This window comes from Gordionus sp. m RMFG-2023, chromosome 3, assembly GCF_954871325.1.
Source record: "Gordionus sp. m RMFG-2023 chromosome 3, tfGorSpeb1-WG-v2, whole genome shotgun sequence".
Classification (NCBI taxonomy): Eukaryota; Metazoa; Nematomorpha; class Gordioida; order Chordodea; family Parachordodidae; genus Gordionus; species Gordionus sp. m RMFG-2023.
In genome coordinates, this window is record NC_088777.1 from 14,066,859 (window position 1) to 14,092,566 (window position 25,708).

Genomic DNA, 25,708 nt, shown 5'->3' on the forward strand with positions numbered 1-25,708 from the left:
CTTAATAAAATAATTATAATAAGATAGAATTTAACTTTATTAATTACTTTTATTTATTTATGATATAAATAAAATTACATTACAGTACTTATTTATAAAATATAATCAATTTATAATGCTTTAAAGAAAATTGTTATGTATTTAATAATTAAATAATATAATGTTGTACATAATTTTTATATTTTTTATATATAATTAATTATTTTGCAATAAATATATTAAAAAAAATTTGAAAAGAGATTTAAATGATATTTATATATATGATATTACAAACGCAAGAATTAATAAGTCATATTAGAAAATAAAACTAATTTAAAAAATACATAAATATCACAAACAAATATTGATAAATACTTATTAAAGATAATGAATAAAATAAATTAGTATATTTTTTTTAGAGATGCCATTTAGCCATATACTTCGAATATAAGCTATATTTAAAACTACACAGAAAAAAACCTGCAAATTCTAATAAATCATTTGATTTAATTTTTTTCTTCTTATTTGCAAATTTTAACTCCCATTAAATATGCTGTTTAAGCTAATAATAGGCAAAAACTAATATTAAAATCCCTGGTTATTATGATTAATTCATTAATAAATATTTTATTAAATATTTCAAATATTCATTCTTATATGTGTATGCTATGTTCTTTACAAATAAATAATAAAAACTGTATTTTATAAACTATTCTAATTTAATTGGTAATGATAATTTAAAAGTATATTGTATTTAAGATACTCTAATTTAGTAAAAGATACAAGTATCTATATCTTGTATCTTTTTAATATGTTGAAAAAGATACTAGTATCTGTATCTAAGATTCATTTTTTATAAAAAATCTGTATCTGTATCTGGATTCTTTTTTCGTTGGACCTGCCCAACTCTGAGAAAGTGTTATTTGGAAAATAATGTCTATGATTGTTTGCAATATATAGATTTGGCCAATGATCAGCAATATAATTGTATTATAATAGGTCTATAATAAAAGTATTAATTTTTACAGCAATATATTTTGTCCTTCTTCATCTCAAAATTTAAGAGATAATCCCCAAAATTTATCCTACCCCTATTGGCGCCTCTACCTCCTTCAAGAAAAATTGGATGCAAACTGTCCCCCCCCCTGCTTTTGTAGATGCTGTCTGGTGGACCTGCCCAACTCTGTTATATACAATACGCTTGAATTTATATGCCAATTTAAAATTTTAAAAATATTTTTGAAAATCATTGTAAAACGATGTGTTTGTACCCCAATACGCTAAAATAAAATTTTTAGAAAAACGTTGAAGTTTGTTTATAAATCATATGTATTTTAGTAAGAAAATTTAGATTCGGGCTCATATATATTGATGTCAGTTATACCAGGCGAAAATTATTATAAAAAAGAATTTCATAATTGTAATGGAGATTCTTCATTCACTAAACGAACTGGTATGATGAAAATTTCTCAAGATAAAATGAATGAATCAATATCCGAAGTCGGATGTCTGGATAACAAAATAAAAGGGGAAGGAGATATATTAGAATCAAATAAAAATACAAAAAACATTCATTATTCTAATAATATTTATTTGCAAGATAGCTCATTTAATACTGACATCCAAATTCATCAACTAGTCCTTTGGAGACATCCTATTACAACACTTAAGTTTTTTTTATTAGAAATTAATCTTGGTCTTAAAAAACTTATCAAAAAGTAATAGAAAAATTTTATCTAATGATATTTTTATCATTTAAAATATTTTTTATTAGAATTAAAAGAAATAGAATCAAAGTCTCCTTGTTCATATTATTAATTACCTTAATGCTTTTATCCTGTTATATGCCTGGACCTCATCAAAAGGTATGTCTGCTGTTAAGGATTTATATTTACAAATTTATGAGTAAATTTATAACATCAATATTCAAAGTTTTTATTATAGTATTTAAATATGCTATTATATAGTTTAATTTTCTATCTTATAGAATTAGGAAACACTAATTTACATAGTTATAACATATAAATTATTATAACAAATACTGGGCTTTCAATAAATTTAAATTTGTGATAAAATAAAATCATTTTATTATAATCAAATTATAGTATCTCTTTATATATATAATAGAGGTAATGATTATAAATTAGTTATAAAGCATATCAGTTAGGATAAATATTAAGTGAGTATTTGTATATCTAGGGTTGTTTATCAATATTTTTGCTTATGCTTAAAGATGAATTAATTTAATGGATACTTCCTATTGTTGTTAAACAACTTTTTGAGCTAATTTTTAAAAACAGCTGTCAATATTTTATCCAGAAAAATATTGCCTAAGCTTTAAGACTTTGTTTACCAAACTTTCTGTCATAAATGAGCAAAATCTCTAAGCTTTCTTATTTTTCTGGATAAAATATTGAGTTAGCCATTTTTAAAAATTGACTCAAATCAAGTTATTTAACAACACTAATATTTCCTAAAGACAATACATTGTGTCAATTTAGTTTTAGATTTGTTTAAAGTATATTTATTGCATGTTGGCTGGTTTTTGCATATTGAATCAATATCAGTGAAGAAAGCTAATCTATGCCACCGTACTTATTATATTCATTTTTTTAACTATCTAATTATGACTCATCCCATAGGGATCTGAGCTGGCATTATCATTTTTTGATGCTCACAACAAACCTTGTTATGTAAGAAAAATCAAATATCTGTTGTTTCACCTAGTGTTGTTAAACGACTCGTTTTGAGCCGAATTTTAAAAACGGCTAACTCAATATTTTATTCAGAATTATATTACGCAAGCCTGAAGATTTTGCTTGTAGAAGGAACAAAGGTTTGGACATCTACTACCGCAATCTAGAGGCTTAGTCAAAATTAATCTGGATAAAATATTGAGTTAGCCGTTTTTAAAAATCGGCTCAAAACGAGTCGTTTAACAACACTAGTTTCACCTGTAACTAGTTACATTTTAAAAATTGTAACTAGTTATTTTTTTTGAAATGTAATTGCCAAAAGTAACTAGTTACTTAAAAAAATATATATGTATAAATCTAAATAATATATATAAAAATAAATTATTTTTAATATGTTTTTTTAAAATAATATAACTATTTATTAAAATTATAATACTATATTTTATGTAAAAATATATAATTAAAAAAAGAGAAATTAAATAAAATAATGTATTTGGGTTTGTTTTGTGGGGTTTAGTGACCCATGTATAGACATACATTTAATCGACAAATTTTGATTTATATTCTTTGTCATAGGTAGAAGCTTTTTTTGGATCACCTGTGATTAAACTTAACCTGCCCTATTGTTTTGAATAATTTTAGGGCTTGGGGTCCAAATGATCCACAGGTGTCAGATTATTGGAACAAACAAAGATTATTAAGGTGGCTATATTTATTTGTTTTTGTATTTTCAGCTTTTGTGATAGAGTTGAAATAAAAAGGTCTGGCAAAATGATATACACATGTATAATTCCATGCAAGGGGTATACCTTGGTTCCAAGGGACTAGCGTCATTCCATCAGGGCTGAAGCCAGAGGGTTACAGTGTGGAAGGAATATTTGTGGATGTCAAGATTCTATTGATGATAGAATTGATGGCATAGTGCCTGGATAACTTGCCTTATGAAAAATGACACTATCAATATGAGTTTCACAAGGGACACATGATGTTGGCCTTAAGATTTCACAAAACGAAGACCTATAGCTAAAGTTCTTTGTTGGTTAATAAACAAGCCTAAATTAGAATTAGGTATAGTTTCTAACCATTTGTAGCCAAGGTGGCATATGATTGAGGCTGGAATTATTTGATCCAGCAAAAGAGTCGTATTATTGTCATTCTGTATACTCGGGGTGTATAGTTTCTAACCATTTGTAGCCAAGGTGGCATATGGCTGAGGCTGGAATTATTTGATTCCAGCAAAAGAGACGTATTGTTGTCATTTTGTATACTCGGAGTTGGGTTTAAGGGAGAAAGAGCAATGGAGATGTGTAAGTATTCAACGCAATGCTGTATCAATCATATATTCCAGTCGCTTTGTCTTAAATTTGGATATGAGTAGCTTGGAGAATCTTTGCTCCAAAGGTTTAATGCTGCCATATGATGTGGATTCGATATTATCTAAGTGTGTATGGAAATTTAGCAACTGAGGATAAAAAGGCTGCAATGCTTAAGGATATGGGGGATGGATACCTATACCACCTGGTGGAAGGGCAGCTTGCATATACTGAAGAGTGAAGAGAATTTAATATTTAAAATAGATTCAAGAGTATTTTTATAATGAACCTCAAGGTCTAATAATATTTCAAGGGACACGAAAATTGTTGATGAACAAAAGGCATGGAAAATTTTAGGAATGAATAAAAAAATATTTAAATAAATTAAAAACCTGATGAGCAGGTAAATGCTTTAAAATATTTATCATTCTATTGGATTTGACAAGAAATTCATCTCTGAAATGAAATATAGCACTTTCATCTCTAATGGGTGAACCTAGGTGGATAACGCTAGTTTTGCCCACTACAATAAAAATTAATTTAAAATTTTGTTTAAATGTCTGATTATGTTCACAAGAGATATGCACAATAATATAATTTCCCGTCCAAATAGATTTTCTTTTCTTAAATTGTTATATTGCTGAGTTTCATAATTTTGTAACCAAATTTAATTAATAAACCTATTTTTTAATATTATATTTCTTTATCTATTTAGCAAAATATATTCCATATTTTTTGCCATCAAGTTGCTGGTAACATTTATGGAATTTCATATAAATGTATTTTTTTTAAAAAATTTTACTAAATTGGATCATAGACTTAGTATAAGGAACGAAACTTAGATTATTTTAGAATTAAATAATTTTTGAATAAACTACTAAATTAGTAATCATTACTACTACTAATAAGAAAAATTTTCAGGCCCGGCCCGGATTTTTAATATATTATATTTCTTTTTGATTTTTCTAGCTAATAATGGCTATTTCAAATATTTAGTTTTAAAATATACGGCCTCAAAAAAAAATTAAAATATGCCCAGCCTGTGTACCCAGGCCGGGCTTAAGGCCGGGCCTGCAGGTCTCTAATAAATATATTCTATTTTCCGATATTTTTTTCGATTTAATTATTTTTTTATATAAATTTGTATATTTTTTCAAATAATTGAATATAATAATTATATCCTAATTTTTTTTATATTAAATAAATGGTTCAATAAATAAATAATGCGTTTATGAATGATGTATAAAGTAACTTATTATGTAACTAGTTATATTTCAAAGTAATTTTTAACAACACTACTCAGGTAGTATTGTTAAAAATCTGATTTGAGTTTATTTTTTAAATTGGCATGATTAAGATTTTAGTTAAAATAATGGCAAATAGATTTCTGCCACTATGAGAAAATTTTTAGGCTTACATAATGTTATTGGTTATAATCTTAATCGGGCAATTTTTTTAATATACCCGAATTTGGCTTATTAATAACACTTCATTCAGGTTTAAATAGTTCATTACTAATAAGAATCTTGATATTCATAAACTTAGAGATTTATTTATTCCATTAATATCATCAAAGTAGGATGTTTTAGCATGTGGGACCAGTTTATGGATGGGTTAAATTATACAATAGCCACCCATTCACAGTAAGACTACTGATTTTACTTATTCAATCTCACAATTTATTAATATTATTTATCTATCTTTTGAATAAGTTTTCTTTAATCAAATAAGTCAATTTATATTATATTTAAGTGTTTGTTTAAAATTTTGCTATAAGAAAAATAATAAATATTTAAAATTCAGGCTCACTAAGAATTATTTTATATTTTCTTATGAATATCAACAAATCAGCAAATATATTTTTTGGCCATTAGGTAGATTGTGTCATATTTTTAATTCTTGCCTATTACAACTAGGGCTATTAAATATCGGATTGGCACCTATATTTAGCGTTTTCATAAATTATCGGATCGGGTCGAATACCTGTAAAAAACCGATCCGATCTTATCTTTTTACTTTTCTTTTTTTTGTTATTTTATGTTATGTATATTTATTTTACATAATTATAATATTTTTTTTTATCTATTATATAATTTTTTTTAAAATTATAGTCTTAATTGTAGAAATAAAAAAGGAGGGTGAAATCAGTATAAATATCGGATCGGATCGGTGAAAAATATGTGGATCGGCACAACCATAATTGCACCTTATATTTAAAGATATTAATGCACCTTATAAACTAAAAGTTGGTCCAAACTGACCCCATTGAAACTTGAAAAAGTGTTGGTTCATGATTTTTTTGCTTGGCTGGCTTGTAAAATAAATTTGTACAAGTTGTTAGACCCAGCCTGTAATAATTTTTTTTTATTAAGGAAAAAAATATAAACGCCTAATTTTAAACATAAAAAAATTGTGAAGTTTTAACATGGCCCATAAAAATTTATTTCACAAGTTATCTGGCCCAGTCCAGTAATCTTTTTTGGCCCATCATGCTGACCTGTATCCAGGGTTAGTCAATGTATTTAAAATATAAATACTAAATACCCACAAAAAAATTTTGAAAAAAGTATTTAAATATAAAAACCTTGGATTAATACTTTTTATAAGTCGATTTTATAGTATCGCTAATAATTTTTTTATTAGTTATTTTATAAAATTCTAATAATTATGTAAATAATATAATTGTCAAGCTAATCAGGATTAAAAATAAATATTAAGATGAGCATTGACGCACCCTACTTTTCGCGTTATTGCTCAACCCTGCTTGTATCACACATAATCTACCCACTAACCTAATAAATCAATAATTATTCACACAGATTTATAAATATAATTTTATTTTTGAAAAACATTTAAATATGATAATGTTAATCAAATATATTTTTTTTGGAATATATAACTGGATTAGATTAAGGTTGACTTTAATTTCTTTAAAATGTTATTTTTTAAAGTAATGCTTACCAGAAAGATAAGACAGAAAAATATAATGCTCAGAAAATTACATTTTTTTGTAAGTATTTTTTTGAATATTAATTAAATTATGAATAACATAAAACATTGAATTTTTATCAATATCTGATTATGAATAAGATTATGCAAATTAACCTTTTTTTGTAAACTTATAAAATAAATAAATATCCTGGAATCATTTCAATATTTTACAAACAAACAATCATAATATTTAAAAAAAAATTATATTAAATTTATTTTTATTCTTTTTGACTAATTACACATAATAAATTATTAGATTTGAAATAAAATATCTTTCGAATATTCTTATTAGGAACTCATCTGTACTAATCTTTATTTTGGTTTTGACTTGATTCACATTAACTTAAAATTTCGGATTTAGCTCAAATAAACTGATTTTTTTAAATTAAACATTCATTTAATTAAAAATGTTGCCTTTATAATAATTTAAATTTTTTTTAACTATTTTTATTTTTGTCTATTGTTTTTAAGAAATACAAAAAAAGAGGGTATTAATATAATTTCAAGTGTAAAGATTGCACTCATAATATACACAAATAATATTTTGATTGTAATCATATTAGCCATATCTGCTAATCATGAAAAATAACATAATTAAAAACACTCATTAGTGATCTTAATCTCCCAAAATTCAATTCTATTATAATTCATTATGATCATTACAATTATAGTTGGATAATGGCTAAATATCGCCTAATTTGGCTCAATCTTCAGACACGTTTCGGAGAAAATGTTACCTTTAAATAGGGACCCAAACCGCTAAACCTTTATAAATAAATATCTGAACTGTAACTGAACAGATATAAGGAGTTAAAAGAACCTTTATAAATAAAATTAAACCGGTTTCAACAATAATAGAATGAATTTACATTTTTTTTCATTTACATTCTTTTCCTTGTGGTATTAGATATTTCACTATATTGGTATATTTTTAAGGTATCAATCCATTTTATAATTATTAAGTATTTATTTAATATCTATAAGAAGTATGTATTAATTTTTCCATATTACTTAAATTGATCTGCAATCTTTTAACTTTTCTCTATTTAGTATGCAAAATATCTAAATAACCATTTCCCATGAGTAATTAGATAGAAGGTTATTTCCATATAAATTTCAAAATGACCAAATTTATAAGGTTTTAATTTTATATATTATTTATTGATTTTGGCATTTTTAAAGCATTAGTATATTATTGTTATAGCTTTTATTATGAAAAATAGATTTTGTATTGTCTTGAAATGCATGTATTTGCAAAGTTGTTCAAATTTGTTTTTATATATTATTTCCTAGATGTAAGGATTTGTAAATCTTTAACTAATAATATCCATGTGATGTGGCTTTACAAATTGATGGTAAATTCTAATTATCAATATCGTAAGATATTTGTTTGTTCTGACCTCATGTTTTTTATTTTATTTATGATGATAACATAAAAATTTATTTTATTTTCCTTTAGAAAAAATTAAATAGTCCGCACCCAGTCCGTTTCTTTTTTTTACTTATAATATTCTCTTAAATGAATCAGCCTGTAATATAGATAAGTGCAAGATCATACTTATAGGTGACTATGGAGCTTTTTTGTAAAGGCATCATTCTCAAGAACATGAATCCCTAACTATAAAAAAAATTAAATCCTTCCAAATTTTGCCGTCAATATCGAAAAATGGTGGAAAAATTTTAATAAATAATATTCATTATTATTAATTAAAATCACAATTTATGGTGTTGCTTCAATAAAAATTTTAAATTTTTTTATAACCGCAATGAATCTTTATAACCCTTTACAATTAGCTGAACCGAACCTAAATTTTCTCTTAAGGACCGAACCGTAACCATAATAAATTTTTATATATTTAACCATAACCAAACTGAACCGTTATAAATAAAGGTTCGGGTTCCTGTCATTAAAGTGTTTTAACTTATATTAGTTTCTTACAAATTTGAGCTGCTATGTTTTTAAGAAAAACCCCTAATCCTAAGTGATAATTTTCGGCTTAAAACTCGGTTAAGTCGATTTTTTAGCCTGCTAATAATTGGCTTAAACGGCTAAAAATATAGCAATTGCCCACCTATACCTACCATAATTAAATTAAGTAGCTATGATTTCACTGGAGAAGACATGTTTATATTCTTTCTGACAAAATTTTTAAAATTAACCTGCTATCTAATCGTACCAAAACACCGACATGGTCTATTTTATATAAATTTTTATTCAAAAATTGAAATAAAATGCCCATTTTTATAGACTAATATTTATTATAAAAACTTTTTTATCATTTCTTGAAAACTTACTCACGCGAAATAAGTAAGATAATAATAAAAGTTTTGGCTAAAATTATAAATTTATGCTAGTATTGGATTGTTATAGATGAATAAAATGAGTGCTTACAGTCCTACTTATTCGATTCGTTTTATTTGATGACCTTAATAAAAATTCGCCACCATTTTAACGGTTTTTTTGGCGGAACAGTTTATATAAAGAATTTTAAAAGATTTATTAAAGCCATTTTCAGTCAACGTTTTTTTTTAAAAAAAGCAGTTAGGAAATTCCTATTTATTTATAATTTTCAAACGAAGGATAGTAATTTGTGGATTTAATTTTTTATGCATAATAAAAATTATACCTAAAACGAATTATTTGTTATTCGATTCGTATTTTACGAATACGAATAACACAATTATTCGAATCGAAGTGAATAAGGAAAATATATTATTCGTCGAATAATTTTTTATCTATTATTCGATCGAATTATTCGAGATTATTCGACTAAAATAATTTATAGTATTAATATATATTGGAAAATAATCATATATAAATCATATATTATTATTAGGAATTATTTGAAATATTTCAATTTAATAAAATCTCCAAGTGGAATAATGAAAATTGCGCCAAATTTTGAAACTCCATTTTAATTTATCTCATAATAGACCATTACTTTAGAAATTCTTTTATGTTAGAGATGGACGAAGAAGGTAATTTATATAACACATAACATACAATTATAATAAACTGTTAATCCCATCACATCAAGAATGACGGGCAAACCTGATATTTCTCTTTCATTTGATGATGGAGAAATCATAAATTTGACTTTTTGCCTAAAGTTTTTACCACTTTATTTGTAAAATATTGCTAATGCCGTGTTATAAAAAATGGCGAGGGACATATTGTCGATACAGGGATCTTCAACCCCATGTGAGCGACTCTTTTCTGTTGGAGCTCATATGGTTACAAAATACAGAATGTCGTTAAAGGAGGAAACAATCCGAAAAACTTTATGTTTGAAAAATTGGCTGTTGTCAGATTTATCTACATTATAGATATGAATATTATATTGATTTTTCCACATTGTATATAAATATATTATATATGTATGCTTCTATTTTGTCTCACTAATAAAATTTGTTTGTCTTTATCCTTAGTTAAATTTTACAAAATAAATTTTATAATAGATCTTTTTTAATTCATGGTAAATAAAATTTTCGAATCGAATCGAATAATCATTTTATTATTCATACGATACGAATAAATTATTCGATTTAAACGAATACGAATAATGGAATTATTCGATTCGTATTTTTGTAGGTCTAATAAAAATGCTTGCGAACCACCCTCCCCCCATTTAATTGTCATTAAAAAAACAAGCCATTTTAATTTTTAACGATTAAATAGTGGTAAATTTATGTTATGAAATATGTTTGATAATAAATATAAATTTGTTGGAAACATGCCTAGAAAACTGCTTTGAAACGTTTTGTTTGGAAATGGCTTAAGGTTAAAAAAACCGCCGTTTTTTAAAAATGGATTAATTATTTACATTTAAAAAAAGGAATGTAATATGTGCCAATTTATTTTGGATCTAGATCTAGAGTATAACTATGTTCTTTTATATACAATATCTCCAGACCTGAGACTGATTCGTATATTTTAAAGCTTACCAATAAAAACGAGAGAAAATATTTTTATCAGATTTTCCAATAAATATACCAATTTCGTTATAAATAATTTAAAATAGCGGATGTTTAAATAACAAAAAAATCTACCATATTTTATAATTATTTATTTTTGTATATTTTTTTAAAATACTAACAAGGATTTATCTTCCCTATTTTAAGGTACTATGATGAATCATCATTGAGGAATATTGAATACAGACCCCCCCCCCTTACTACCAATTTAAAAGAAATTTATCCCTAATTTTGACGATATAATGTGGCGCAGTTTAATTTATTTGAAGTCACACAAATGCTCTTTCATTTTAATAGGCGATTTGCTTTTTAAAAAAAATATGACAGTCATAAAAAACATAAAATAGCCGAAGAACTACATAACCCCCCCCCCTCCATTCAAGATTTTTAAGTTTTAAAAAACTGCCATCTATAAATGATAAGAGTTTCTTCGGATCTTTTATATCTATTTCAACTCTAAATTCCTTCTTCGACAAAAAAAACAATTTCCACATCTACAAAAATTTATCAATATTAATGCAAACATTTAGGAAACAACCAAATATCTCTTGTTAAACCGTGGATCAATTAATAATATAACGAAAATATTTATGCCATTTTCCAAATGCATTTTTATTTAACACGTGATCACTGTACCCTCAGCAAATACATTTTAGCAAAAAAAGGAGTTATTCTAACAAACTATTATTTATAGTAATTTTTTAATAATTGGGGTCCATTAACAAACTATTATTTATAGTAATTTTTTAATAATTGGGGTCCATTTTGAAAAATTGATCTCCCTTTTTAAATTTTTTAAAATTATATAGAGATTGAACAATATAATATTTAATAATCAAGTGAAACACTCTGAAATTTAATAATAAAAAAATATATATAACAAGCATTTACAAAATTCGAAACAAAAAATATTTTGGTGCGTATATTGGATAGGCTTGGGCGTTTTATCGTCGATCGGATTGGGCACCGGACTTCATACATTCGTTCTGTATTTGGTAATTTTTTTATCATTATTCTTTAATAAAAATAAATTAGGAATATACATTTTAACCCTCTGTGATGCAAAATCGCTCCATTTGAGCTGATTTTTAAAAGCGGCCAACTCAATTTTTAGCCAGAAAAATATTGCCTAATTCTAGAAATTTCGCTAACAGATGTTCAAACTTAGTGCCATCCATGAGCAAAATTTTCAGACTTGAGTAATATTTTCTAGATAAAATACGAATGGAGCGATTTACTCTCAAGTGCGAATAAAAGTCTTGATAATTTTTTGTTATAATATTAAGTTATATTTTTATCTATAAATAAAATATCATTTTAAATATTTCAAAAATATTTTTAACAATATAAATGGTATATGGATCACCTCCCTCAACTATATCAGTAGGCATCAAAAAAATTTAAAAAGGGGAAAACGCTGCATTGATTGCGCATTAATCTTATTAAATATGTTTTAATCAGGAAAATTAATAATTCTTTAGCCTTAAAAATATAAAATCTTATTCTTTTTTTAAAAATTCACTACTTGTGTAGTATATTTGGGTGATTAAAAATATATTTAAATTAAATTATTTGTTGGTTTCAATTAGAGGTCTGCAAATGGCAAAATCTTTTAGGCACGGCGAGGTTGGAAATTTTGCTCGGTCCGGCCAAATTTATACACGACCCGGCCCGTTTCCATATTTTTTTACTAAGATTGCTCTGCCTGGGTTTTTTTTAAATACAAGGCCTAACTTTAAATATATGTAGTTCAACACCTAAATGAATAACTATTTATATTGGGGGTGGTTAAATTAAAAACATTACACTTTCTGGATTATTACCTATATCAAATATCCGAATTCATCAATGATCCATCTTAATAATTTTTTGCCCGGCCCATTAATTTTCCAGGTATCGGGAGGGCATTGCACACCTAGTTTCAATGAAGATGATCTAGGCGTTTAGTTTAAATTTAATATTTTATAAGTGATTTTCGAATTTATAATCGTGCTTGAAAGGGTTAAACTAAATTGTATTATATCAATTTCACGTATATTCATTAGTACAGAATTACTTATATTAATTTGTTTTTTTAAATCATGGTGGAATGATTATATAATTTTTATTATAGGGTCCTCATATAGCTTCCGTCACGATAGCGGCCTACGAGTGCAATTCGTTAAAATTTCCCGAACCACCATACCCCGACGAGTAAAATATAATAAAGAAAGAATACATAAACTTGTATGGTTCAGTTCCATTCCACTTAGCTAAAATGATTATAATGAGTTTGTTACATTCAGGTTTAAAGAATAAATCGGGGTTTTCCGGTTTATATATAGATTTATTTAAAAAAAAATTAATCATTATATATATTTTTTAATGGCAAATTATATTCTAATATAAAAAATTTTTAAAAATAAAAACATGTAGTTTTGTTAAACGTCTCGATTTTTAAAAATGGTTAACCTAATGTTTTAGTCAAAAAACTATGCTTGAGCATAAAGATTTTGGTCATAGATGGCAGAAAGATTCGGACATTTGTTAACGAAATCTCAAGGCTGGTATAATATTATATGACCAAAATCTTCTAAATCGAGATGTTTGCAACACTAAAACTAATGAAATAAATTAATAGATTTAATTTCTTTAAGTTTTAATTATTTTATTATTATATGAATCTAAATTAAATTAAAATTCTTATTATCTACAAATTTAGTGTTATAAAATTATTTTTTTCAGATTTAATCTTCAACACCCTATAAAAGTAAAATTAATAAGCATGACATACAAATTTACGATAAAATAATGGTTTAAGAATTAAATTTAAAGCTATATATATATTTTTAAATTTGATTTTAACTGGAACTTCTAATTAACAAGGATTATAATAATGTATACCTATCTCCACACCCATTATACATCACAACCCACACAATTTGACACAACTCTCTAAAACGAAATATGTAAATTTAACTTCAGGAATTGCTAATTTTATTGGCTAACAAAAATATATCTACAAAAAAATAAAATTAAAGGTTAAGTAATTATAATATTTTGTCCTCTTATAATTCTTGAGACAAGGGAATCACATGATATATTCTCGTAATATATAAAATCAAACGTATATAATGAATATTAAACAAAATATTTCAAATAAACATATTTCATGTTTTATTCCTGCTTTACTCTTTGCGCGTATCCTGCTTTTAACCAAGAATTTGCCTATTATTTTAAAATTTCTTACCAAATCCTTGACTTTTCAGCCAAACTAAAGTATAATATTTCAAAAAAGTAATATTTAAGGTTTAAAATTTATTTGAAAAATGGATATAAGGACCTTTTTGCCATTATTGATGAAAATCAGATTCGAAGTCATTTCGACAAGTTATGAAACTCCCCATGCAATTTGTGAGCAATTCAATAGGCTTCAGGATTTTATAAAGAGAAAATCCCCCTAGCTATATGTGTGCTCTGTGCTTGGGTTGTTAAGAAGCGCGATGTTTTAGCAAAATAATGTTATGTGATTGCTCATAGATGGCAGAAAGATTTGGCTCTATTTACCAAATCTCGAGGCTTACATAATATTATTTTAGCGAAACTTTTAATCGGCCGTTTTTTAAAATCGACCCAAGTCGAGCTTTTTAACAACACTAGAAAGAAAAAATTAGATGTATATTAAAAGAGTTTAGGTTCAACAAAAACACGAGTATTCGGGTTCTAGTCTCATATCCATTTTTAATCCAACTTACTAATTTTCTCAATTTATTTATTAAATGAAAAGACCGATCTATATCATCTTTGTTAACCTTATAAGGCAAATTTTATTAATTTTAAGGAGATTGATATTTATAATCTCGAAAAAAAAATATCACTAACTTTATTTATATATAGATTACCAAATTATATTTGATAAAAAAACCCCAAAAAGAATAATATGTCCTTCCAAACTAGCACTGACGGGCCCCAATGGAATGGTTTCTTTGTGGGCTATTATGAGGAAAGTCTATTTGGAGGCCATGATGTGGGTACGCTTGTATTTTCTTTTTTATTTGCAATTTCAATATGAGATGTTAGGAATTAAAATCTAACAGTTAAAAAAATTATTTTTATTTGTAAAAAGTTCTAAGATTAATTTTAAATATTGGTTAATTAATTTATTATTAAAAAATAATAGTTGATCTGCAATTTATCAAAGTTCAAATCTTGCTCTCCTATAAAATTGCATTTTTTAAAAAAATTCATCTCTTATTCATTTTTAGATTTTTATAAATCACTCATTGTTTTCCTCTGAAATTTTAAATCGAATCAGGTAAGAAATTGCTGAAGGCAAATTTTCAATTTTTATCAATCTACAAAAACCAAATAAACCTTTTTAATGTTCGAAATTCCTTCTTTCAATACGACATTTAAATATATATTTTTTTATATAAAATATTTTATTTTCATCTTTTTATTTATTTTACTATCAGGGAGCCGGGACTGCCTTAGGCGAGTTGCCACCGTATTTCATGGCTAAAGCTGGTATATTTATGCCGAATTATATTTTAAATAAAAACAATATATAATTAAAGATTTAAGATGATGCGAGAGAAATTGTGGTTATTGAGTCATTTTCAGTTAATTATAATTCTCTATTATATTATAATTTGTTTACACTAGTTATATTTTTTTTTTAAAAAAAGCTCGCACTTCTGGGAGTCAACCTTTCGACGAGAATTACGAAGTATTCGAAGAGCTCCTGGAACAAAGATCTCAATTGCAAATGAATCAATTGGTAATAATTTCTTCCTTAAAATATAAAGATGGCAATGTTTGATTGTTATAGTTTTAAATTTACTTTATCTTTTTTTAAAAAAATACAGTCTTATTTAGATAGAGCCAAGCTGTTCATGCAGAATCTAGTTCAAAATGTCGGATTTTCTGGGATATTGTTATGCGCATCAGTAAATTAAACATAATTTCACTTAAATTCAAAACTTTGAAATTTATTTTTAATGGCTCATTTTGTGCGGCAGTAGTTATCAAAATGCCCGTTAAATTTTTTTTTAATGTTGACCTTCGCTGGTCAAATAAATTACAAGATAATATTTATACATATAATTAGATTATGCGAAAACTACTAAAAATAATTAATCCATATAATCAATGCTTACATAATCGATGCAAGATCTTTATAATATTTAAAGTGTTGATTTCTTCCATACTTTTCTTTATGTCAATGAGTTAGTTAAATTTTTCCCTAATAGTAGTAGTAAAAACACTTTGTTAAACTAGTTTCTGATAGTTCTACTCTTTACCTCATTGGTCAAAAAAAATTTGATATTTTTTTTTAAGCTAAGTCTGTATTTGATAGCTTTGAAAGTCGTATATTTTTTAAGCTCTTATAATTCTTTGTTTTAATTACTCAGATTCCTAATCCCTTGTTCGATTTTGCCGGCATAACTTGCGGTCATTTTAATGTCCCATTTTGGACATTTTTTGGCGCTACTCTCATAGGCAAAGCAGTTGTCAAAGTTCACGTTCAAGTGATAATTATTTTATTTTATGAGCACAAATTGTGTTAACATTTTTTAAAAAAATGTATTTTCAAGTTTTTTGGGGTAAATGATTAGAAGGGATACTTTAATATCAATTTCCTAGGATAGGATATATGAGATGGCTAAAGTGAGTTAAATTGACATGCATGTTAATTAAAATGTAGGACTAATATATTTTTTTATTTGATGAATAACTCTGCAAGCCACTTCCTTAGTCATTTTATTTGATTATTTTTAAAAAACATAATATGATTTATCTTATTTTTGGAATTTTTTTTTGATTCCATTCTTAATATTTATTTCTTACATACCCTCGCCCTTTTTACCTTTCGAAAGTCTAAAAATTGTGATTTATGGGGTGGGGGGGGGGTTTAATTAATAATTATCAGTCCAATTATAACTATAAAAAAACATCAAAGTTGTTACTAGCTACCTAATATTTTCAATGATTTTCTTAGTGAATAATGTCGACCGATGATCACTTCTTTTTTTTCTTTTTTTTTAAACCTTGTTATAGAAAATCTTACATTTTTTTTAAAAAAGTCTTAAATTTTTTAATTTTATCTATCTTTTCTTAATTGGATTTTAAGAATTTTTGTTATACTGTGATTTAATATTATTTTGATTATCTTTTCATAACTTATAATTGACAATTATTTCGAGTTTTTTTTCCAATTTAACGACACTTCTACTAAAAATTTAAATATTTCTACTACATTTTACGTGAAAATATTCTTTTAATTTAATTATTCTATATTATTTATAGTTATAATTTAGATATATATCATAAGTAGGGTGGTGTAGCTGTCTAATAACACATATTTTTTTGAATATGGTTGGAGTATATTTCAAATACTTGTTTACAGATTTTTATTTATAATACCTTATTTAATAATTTTTTTAAAGGAATTATTCGTTATCGTCGCATTCAGTGAACATCACGTAGATCGACTGGTGGCCATTTTAAAGTATGTTTCAAATAAATAATTCCTTTATTATTATTTTAAAAATTAAGAAATATTTATTAATCATCCCTATCTGATAGGTTGCTAATAGTAGATCACTATATAAAATTTTTTTTTTTAATTTCTACATAATATACTGTAAAGTTTGCATAAAGTGGGGAAGGTCATTTTAAAACAAATAGTCGCCATTTTTTGTTTACTATGTTTTGCTATATTATAATTAGCAGCTTAAATTCGTTAGATAAAATTTAGTATACCATGCACCGATATTTATAATCAAAGTGCAATATTGACCTTTTGAATAAAGTATTGGATGATGTTTTCATAATACTCACCCTATACCCATTTTTAAGATTAATTTACATAACAATTGCTGGTTTTAAAAATAGCAATAATATGAAAGAGATTGTAGTACTTAATACAATTAAATTAAATGGTCATCGTCTACATCTATTAAGTCGTTTGCCAAATTTATTTTGGGTAAATCGGTATTAAAATTAAAATATTTTCAAAATTATTTATTAAAAATATTAATTTATAATTATTTCTCAACTTTACACATGCAAAATAAGTAAAATCAGAGATTTGCAGAGGCAGTATTTGCACAGCCGGCCCAGATTTTTTAAAAAAAATTTTTTTTTGGCCTGTCCTGTGTTTTATATTTTCAGGCCCATACAGGATTTTTTTAAAATATATTGTAATTATTTTTAATTTTTGTAGATAATAATGTCAATTTAAAATATTCGACTCGGATTGCGTATTTTTAAAAAATTATTTTTAGGCCCAACCCAGCTTGGGTATTTAGAAAATTAAAATACCGCCTGGCACGTGTACCCGCGTAGAGCTTATCGGTAAAGTAGATTTGATCATTTCTAGTATAAAAGGTCCACCAAAATTGGGATTATTTACGAAAGGAAGTTGAAAACTTTACTATGGAAGATATGAATAATTCTAACTTATATGTATACATGATTGATATGGATAAATTAGGAAGAATATGATTTTTTTGTATTATTATAGATAAGGCTTATTAACCTTGGCATTATTGATATTTAAAGAACACAATATTGGATCAAATAAGTGATGGATTTTTAATTGTTATAGTTGGATAAACTTGCATTTTAGAAGTCCCTTTCATTTTGATTAGAAAATATCTAATGCACTATTGTTATTAATATAAAGTTTTAACCAGGGATAGTTTTTTTGTTAATTAAATCTTTATATCCAAAAAAATTATTAATTAATATATATAATTAAATGTTAAATTTTAATCAAATATTGGTTTTTTACCTTTTTGATAGATTTAAAAAAAATATTAATTCCTTTCTAATTTTCTTTCTCCTTGTAATTGTTTGCTTTTCAAAAGCCTGAAAATTGTACAACAAACTTGCAACTACAAAAAATAATTTCTAAAAAAAAATCGAGGAGAAATATATTGATTTTATTTCTTTTTTTCTTCCTTTTTTTCTTCCTTTTTATATTTATTATAAAAATAAATATATATTTATTAAATAAATCATTAATCTAAAAATAACAATTTTTATATAAAATTCCTTTTAAATAATAATATATTAAAAGAATGATTGCGCAAAAAAAATATTAATCACAAAAAAAATGACTTTGCTTAATATAAAAATGACTCCACACTTTACATAAAAAACGATACACATAACAATTAAGTCTCTAAATCTTTTAGTAATGATGCCTATAAAAAGGTAGAGAGCTAGAAGTATCATGTATTTGTATCCTAGACTTGCTATGGAAACGTGGAAACTTTTATATTGAAACAAATTAGTGTAGCTCGATGAGAATCTAATATATGATCTTATTTTAAAAACTTTCGAAATTATATACAGATTAACGTCATAGACCTAATCACAGAATTATCACCAGATATATTTGTCATAAATTTTATAGGATGTTATTTAAGTACAACTTATTTGCACAATTACTAAACTAAAAGTTTTTCAAAAACTTTCACTATAATTTAAGCAACTATTTTTTAATATTCTGAGCAGGTAACTATATTATACGCCATGGTGGTAATTGCTAAATCATTTTTTGGAGAAGAAGGATATTCCTATATAGTAAATGGGAAAAGAAAGTTTTATTAGGAATTAGTGATCTGCATCTAGCCTAATTTTTCAAGCTTGTCTCCTGCCAAGCGCTATCTCGAACAAATTTTTTTTTTATTTGTCCCGAAAAGCCCAACCTGAAATAGAAATTATTAATCGGCTCGGCCCGAATTTATTTAAATTAGAAAAATTTAATATTTTTTTATTGCAAAAAAAATAATATGCAAATAAAAATATTAGCACTTTGTTTTGCAAGAATTTAAAAATATATCAATTTATTTGAAAAATGTATTATTATATTTGAAAATTTATACTTGAAATTGCCCGGCCCAAAATTTGTTGAAAATTATATTTCCCAGGATTATTATGCTAAATAAAATATGAGATCCAGCCAGTCACTTTATTATTGCACCTATAATATTAAAAGAAATATAGATAGTAAGGCTAAATGTTAAAAACACTAGTGATAAATTTTTTTAGATGAATAAACTAATATAAACTTTTTATTTACTAGATATGTTCCTTTCATAGGTGTTTACTTGCAGTCCCCGTTTAAAGAATATCTAGTGACTCAGCAGGCGAAGCTGCACCGATCTAAAAAGCATTCATTGGTTTTTAAAAAATATAATATTTTTTCTCCATTATATTTATTACATTAATCAGTAAAAAAATCTCCATAACAGCTTTTAGGAGAATGTTAATTATACCTTTCTTCTGCTTCTTTTTTATAGTTAAATACATTGATCAACCCCTAAGTTATAATTTATTCTATCTTCTATTTTACCCTACCCCATTTTTTTCTTCTCTTATTACATTTAGGTTTTTGTTATATATTTTATCTTGCAGCATAGAAGCACCTGGTTAGCTTGGTGTTTCGAAAAAATTCTCCTCATAACCGTCATTTATTTCGTGATATCAATCGTCAACTCTATGGCTCAAAAATACAAGTTCAGATTAGATAAACATCGTCACAAAAATCCCAAAATCAAATCTTCACACATTGCAGAATCGAAAAGCAATTGAATTCATTTTTTTATAAATTTTATCCTAAAGAATTAGTTGAAAAGTCATGTCATTATAGGAATTAAAGAGAGGACAGCCTAATTTGTATATATTTAAATGAAATGTAATTTTTGTCCTCGTTTCTTAAATTTGATAAATCATCTAATCGAGCTTGCTTAAAGTCCTATATAAACCTGTCATTTTTTATATTAACATAAAATCATTTATTTTAAAAAACTTTATTATTTACCACAATATTTCATTATACACAATTATTAATCTTTAGATTTACTTGTAAGAGATAAAGTTCTCTATAACAATGACTTTTTGGGGGGCAATATTGAAAACTCCAACTAATAAGATTATTTTTTTTGTATAGAGGAATAAGACAATATGTATATTAGACTTTACTAGTGATCTGTCTATTAAACATTAAAATTACATTTTTATAAATATTAATTTATCATAATTGTATCAGAGGCCAATTGTAACCATAAAATGTAAATAATTATTCCTTCCAACAGAACTTTTTGCAAAAAGTAGACTACCCATTTTTTTAATATTTTTTACGGTTTTTTTAAAAAAACTTCGTAGCGTTTCGTACCTGTCATTGTTTAAAAAATAATTTTTTATATAAAAAATAAATGCTCACTTTTAGAATAATTATTAATATTATATAAAGATTTTTGAAGTTTATATTATATTGATATTAAAAAGACAATGATATTGATGGATATTATATTTTGTTTTATTATATTTATTATTTATGATTAAAATCTAAATCTAGCTTCATCTCACAAATAAAATAAATTATAACCTTGTGAGAAGAAAGTTAGATTTATATGTAATTTTTAGGTGTTGAAAATCAATTATTTATAATGTTATTATTATATCTACGGAATAATATTATTTTAATAAAAGGGAAAAAAATTTTTATTTTATTTTATAAATCTAATAAGTAATTAAGCTTTCATTATATATTAATCAGTTAAGAATCACATAAAATAACATTGTATTCACTCTAATATAATATCATATTCTTATAAATCTTTGAAATTTAAATTACATGATTACCCAAATTAATCACAAATTTAAATTTTTTTCCCTGAGGATTATACTGCTCTATTGCATCTAGATTCAAGTATATACATGGTTCTCCATCGGTATTCCTCCCACTCCATTACAAATCCCGCCATACAACAATGCTGTTATTAATCTCAAAGGATATTTGCCCCGTTGGCACTAAATTAATACAAATTTGAGTTCAACCAGAATTTACATCAATATATTTGAAGCGTATAAAATCCAAAGGATTAATATATTTCAATCGATTGAAAATCCAAAGTTTAAATACAAATTTGAGTTCAATCAGGATCAATATTTTTCAATCTATTTGAAGCCTAGAAAATCCAAAGTTTAAATACAAATTTGAAATTAACCAGGATTAATATCTTAAATTATTTGAAGTCTGGGAAATAGTTAAACACAAATTTGAGTTCAACCATGATTAATATCTTTCAATCTATTTAAAGCCTGGAAAATCCAAAGTTTAAATGAATTCCAATATACAGTTCAATATAGACATGTAGCCATAAATACATTTGTGAATTTTAACAATAATGTTATCCATCTTCACCCTAAATCTGATAAAAATTTCCCATTTACAAGATGGGACAAACACCATATCTATATTATTCCATTCCAGATGGGAGGATTTAAGTCAAAGTTTTGCAAAATATTTATACATAAATAATATAATTTTGTCATCACTTCCATCCTTCGCTCCCTTATGAGAAAATTATTTACCATACAACTCTAATTTCAATAACATATTTTCAAGCTATCTATTACTTGATAATGAAAAAGATTATTTACCATATAACTGTTCATTTCAATAACATATTTATTTTCAAAATGCCAATTCTAACAAATTTAATTAATAACTATACCGAAATCTTACAATTAAACAGCTCATTTAGTATACCTCTAATACAATCCTTATGAGCCTACACCAGACCTCAACACATAATCTACCAAATGTAACTGCCCATAATAAACTTATTAAAGTAACCAAATTGGGGCTATTGTTATTTCATGGAACCTGAAAATTGAGTGTCCTCAACCTGGTCTACCCATCTTATCACCAGCCATTCCTCAAACCCTTAATGACTTTTCAGCCCTTGTCTTACTCATAGTCACCATTCCCAACTTATTGGCTGATGTGCTTACTAGCCCAACAATCCCTACCTCCGCGCAGATACTTCGACGTTTAATGCATCTGGCTCTACAGAAATATTTTTAGCGAAACCAAAACCATTTGCTATTTCACGAATACCTAGGCAAGGCTTCAAGTTGTGAGACGCCTGTCAAAAAAGTTCCTTGATAAGTAATTATTCTTCTGTAAAACACTGGCTTGCCTTTACTGCCTTATTCCCGATCTTTCCAGCAAAAAATCTCTGACATAGCAAATTAAGGATGCAACTACTTACCCCTTATCGATTATTCACATTTCCACATCTTTTAAGGGTGATGACGTATAAAAATAAGAATCACAAAAATAATCTGCTCACCAAGGCCAGTCTAATATCTAAAAAAAACTAGATAACCTGAATGTTAAATTCGCCCTATGCCTGGCAACTTCTGACAGTAAGCTGGCTCATAACTACCAAGCAAATTAGCAAGCTCTTCTAAAACACCGCTAACGCGATCTTAAGAAAGAAATACTGGAGCCCCTCTAATTGCAGCCACTTATACCACAAGCTACGTTAGAAAGGCTATCTTAACGCGATTCCTCACCTGGGTTTGATAGGTTTCGACTTATATTCCTACAGGATCTAACCGTATCTTACATCGTACAACAATGCGAGGTTTTGGAAAAAATTACCCAACTCATCAACCATATGCTTACTGGAGACATACCACCCGCCATTGTTCCACTCCAATATGGAACTAAACTCGTAGCTCTCCATAAACCTAATGAAGATATTCGCCCTATTGCTATTGGAACCACTTGGCGCTGATTAACCGCCAAGCTAGTAGTAAGCAGAATGTTGGTCACGATATCTAGTCTCTGCCCGAATCAATTAGTGGTCAGCGTAAAAGGTGGATATGAGGTATCCCTTACCATGACTAGAATGTATTTACATAGAGACTCCAGTGACGATATCCTAGTTAAAATAGACTTTTCGAACGCCTTTAACTCTCTAAGACGTAGTTCGTTTCTAAATCCTATCCTAACACACTACCCAGAATATTCGCAATTTATCTTCGATTTCTATTCTAGTCCCTCGCACCTCCTGGAGATAGATTGATTATCATCATTCAAGTAGAGATCTGCAAAAGTAGCCTGGGTCAATTTTTTTGTTAAAAATCTGGGTCGAGCCTAATATTTGTTTTAAAAAATCAGGGTATATTTATTATGAGTAATTATAAAAATTAATTTCTATATTTAAATAAATTCGAGCCGGGCCCGTAAATTTTTTAAAAAAAGTTTGTGCCAGGGCGGCAATACTTTTGAAAAAAAAAATCAGGTTCGGGCTGGGCCGGTAAAACTTTTTAAAAAAATTTTGGGCAGGGTCGGGTTTGAAAAATTAGGCCAGATTCAGATCACTAATTTCAAACCATTTTTATTAGAATACAAATTTAACCTTTCCAACACCAAATCCAATTAAGTCATTTGATTTGCATTTAATTGTAAATCATTATGATTATATTTTTAGATTATTTAGCTTCTATTGGTAGTGAATATGAAGCTGATGCCGTAAATTTAACTAACCATTCTTTTATTTTACCTTACAGTTTACTGTTTTTTTTGAATATTAGACAAATTAAATACTTATTAACCATCAAGTGACGTCAGTAGAAACCTATTGGAGGCTCGAGACCTGTCAAAATTTTGGAGAGCTAAAGTACACATTGTAATTTATTAAATAAATTAAAACTGTTGAAAACAAATTAACTAATTCCTTTCTTATTAATTAATTAATTAAAACTATTATTAGACAAAAATATTTTATTAGGTTAGGGTGAACAAAAAATTATATCATATGATGCACTTAGATTTTTTTACATATAGCATTGACTACAGTTTAATTCCTGCGCATGAGAAAGATCATTTTTGGTCCGATTCAATTGAAAGGGCTATTTATCAGCTTTTAATTTTTTTGTTATTAAATATTATTCATATAGATTCTATTATTGATTAATATGCTCACGTTCTTGTAGATATAATGAGCTAATTTTCCAAAAACATTATTTAGTGCTTATACATTTTTTCAATAATTATAGACATAAAAAAAATTATTTTATAATACAATTTAACTTTAAAACGATTTCTTATGTTTTTTAAAGCTGCATTCAAAAAATTTAACTCAAAAAGTTTATCGAAAAATTAGTGTTAAAAAACGAGATTTTTCCTCGTTTCTAAAAAAGGGCTGATTAAGATTTTAAGCCTTCAAATTTGGCAAATAGAAGTACAAACTTGTCTGCCATCTATGAACAATATTTTAAGGCCTACATAATACTATTTTGGCTAAAATCTTAATAGAGTCGTTTTTAAAAATCGATCCAAACCGGGCTCTTTAACGTCACTATAAAAAACATGAAGTAGGCCTTTTATATAGAATTTTTTTAATATTTTATAATTTTCAAAACCTTAATATTAGGTTTCCAAGACTTTATACAAATATTAAGGGGCTTAGTTTTTTTGAAAAAAAAATATATAAAGTGGGCTATAAATCAAAAAAAATTAGCGGTGTGGGATTAACCTCCCTTACAGGGGCGTCGCAAGCCTTTACAATCTCAGGGGGCTACCCCCTAATTTGCTAGCCATTGGCCTGCTTTTGCGCGGCCTCCGCCGGGTTTTATATTAATATATACTTTTTTAAAATATAACTGAACAATTATTCTGAATTTCATATTTTGTCATTTATTATATTATGCATACAAAATAAACTAGCATATAAATAATTAATGCAATACAAAACATTTCTAAAAATAATATTATTTTAATACAATATCTATTTATTACAATATAAAATATTTTCGATTGCTGATATAAAAAATTTTATGTCTAAAGAATTACAAGTGATAAAAGATGTTAATTAATTCATACATATGCCTCAATTGATAATGGTTTTTAAAAACTACATAATATAATATAATTCTTAGCAACTTACATTGACAAAAGGG

General features: G+C 26.1%; 1 protein-coding gene across 2 annotated transcripts; it reads left to right on the forward strand.

The window, feature by feature from the left end:
- The first annotated feature begins 1,242 nt into the window (after nt 1-1,242).
- LOC135927425 (vacuole membrane protein 1-like) lies at nt 1,243-21,186 on the forward strand. Of its 2 annotated transcripts, XM_065463402.1 has the most exons (13): nt 1,256-1,289; nt 1,331-1,697; nt 1,754-1,844; nt 11,839-11,949; nt 13,068-13,147; nt 14,868-14,964; nt 15,409-15,460; nt 15,622-15,713; nt 15,802-15,882; nt 16,348-16,464; nt 17,383-17,444; nt 20,031-20,127; nt 20,363-21,186. In XM_065463402.1, the coding sequence occupies exons 2-13, from the start codon at nt 1,351-1,353 to the stop codon at nt 20,537-20,539; spliced, it is 1,404 nt and encodes a 467-aa protein (XP_065319474.1). In that variant the 5' UTR covers nt 1,256-1,289; nt 1,331-1,350; the 3' UTR covers nt 20,540-21,186. The 2 variants fall into 2 exon arrangements, with proteins under 2 accessions (XP_065319475.1, XP_065319474.1); XM_065463403.1 differs by lacking the exons at nt 20,031-20,127; nt 20,363-21,186 and adding an exon at nt 18,223-18,396 and having other exon boundaries at nt 1,243-1,289.
- The last annotated feature ends 4,522 nt before the right edge of the window (nt 21,187-25,708 follow it).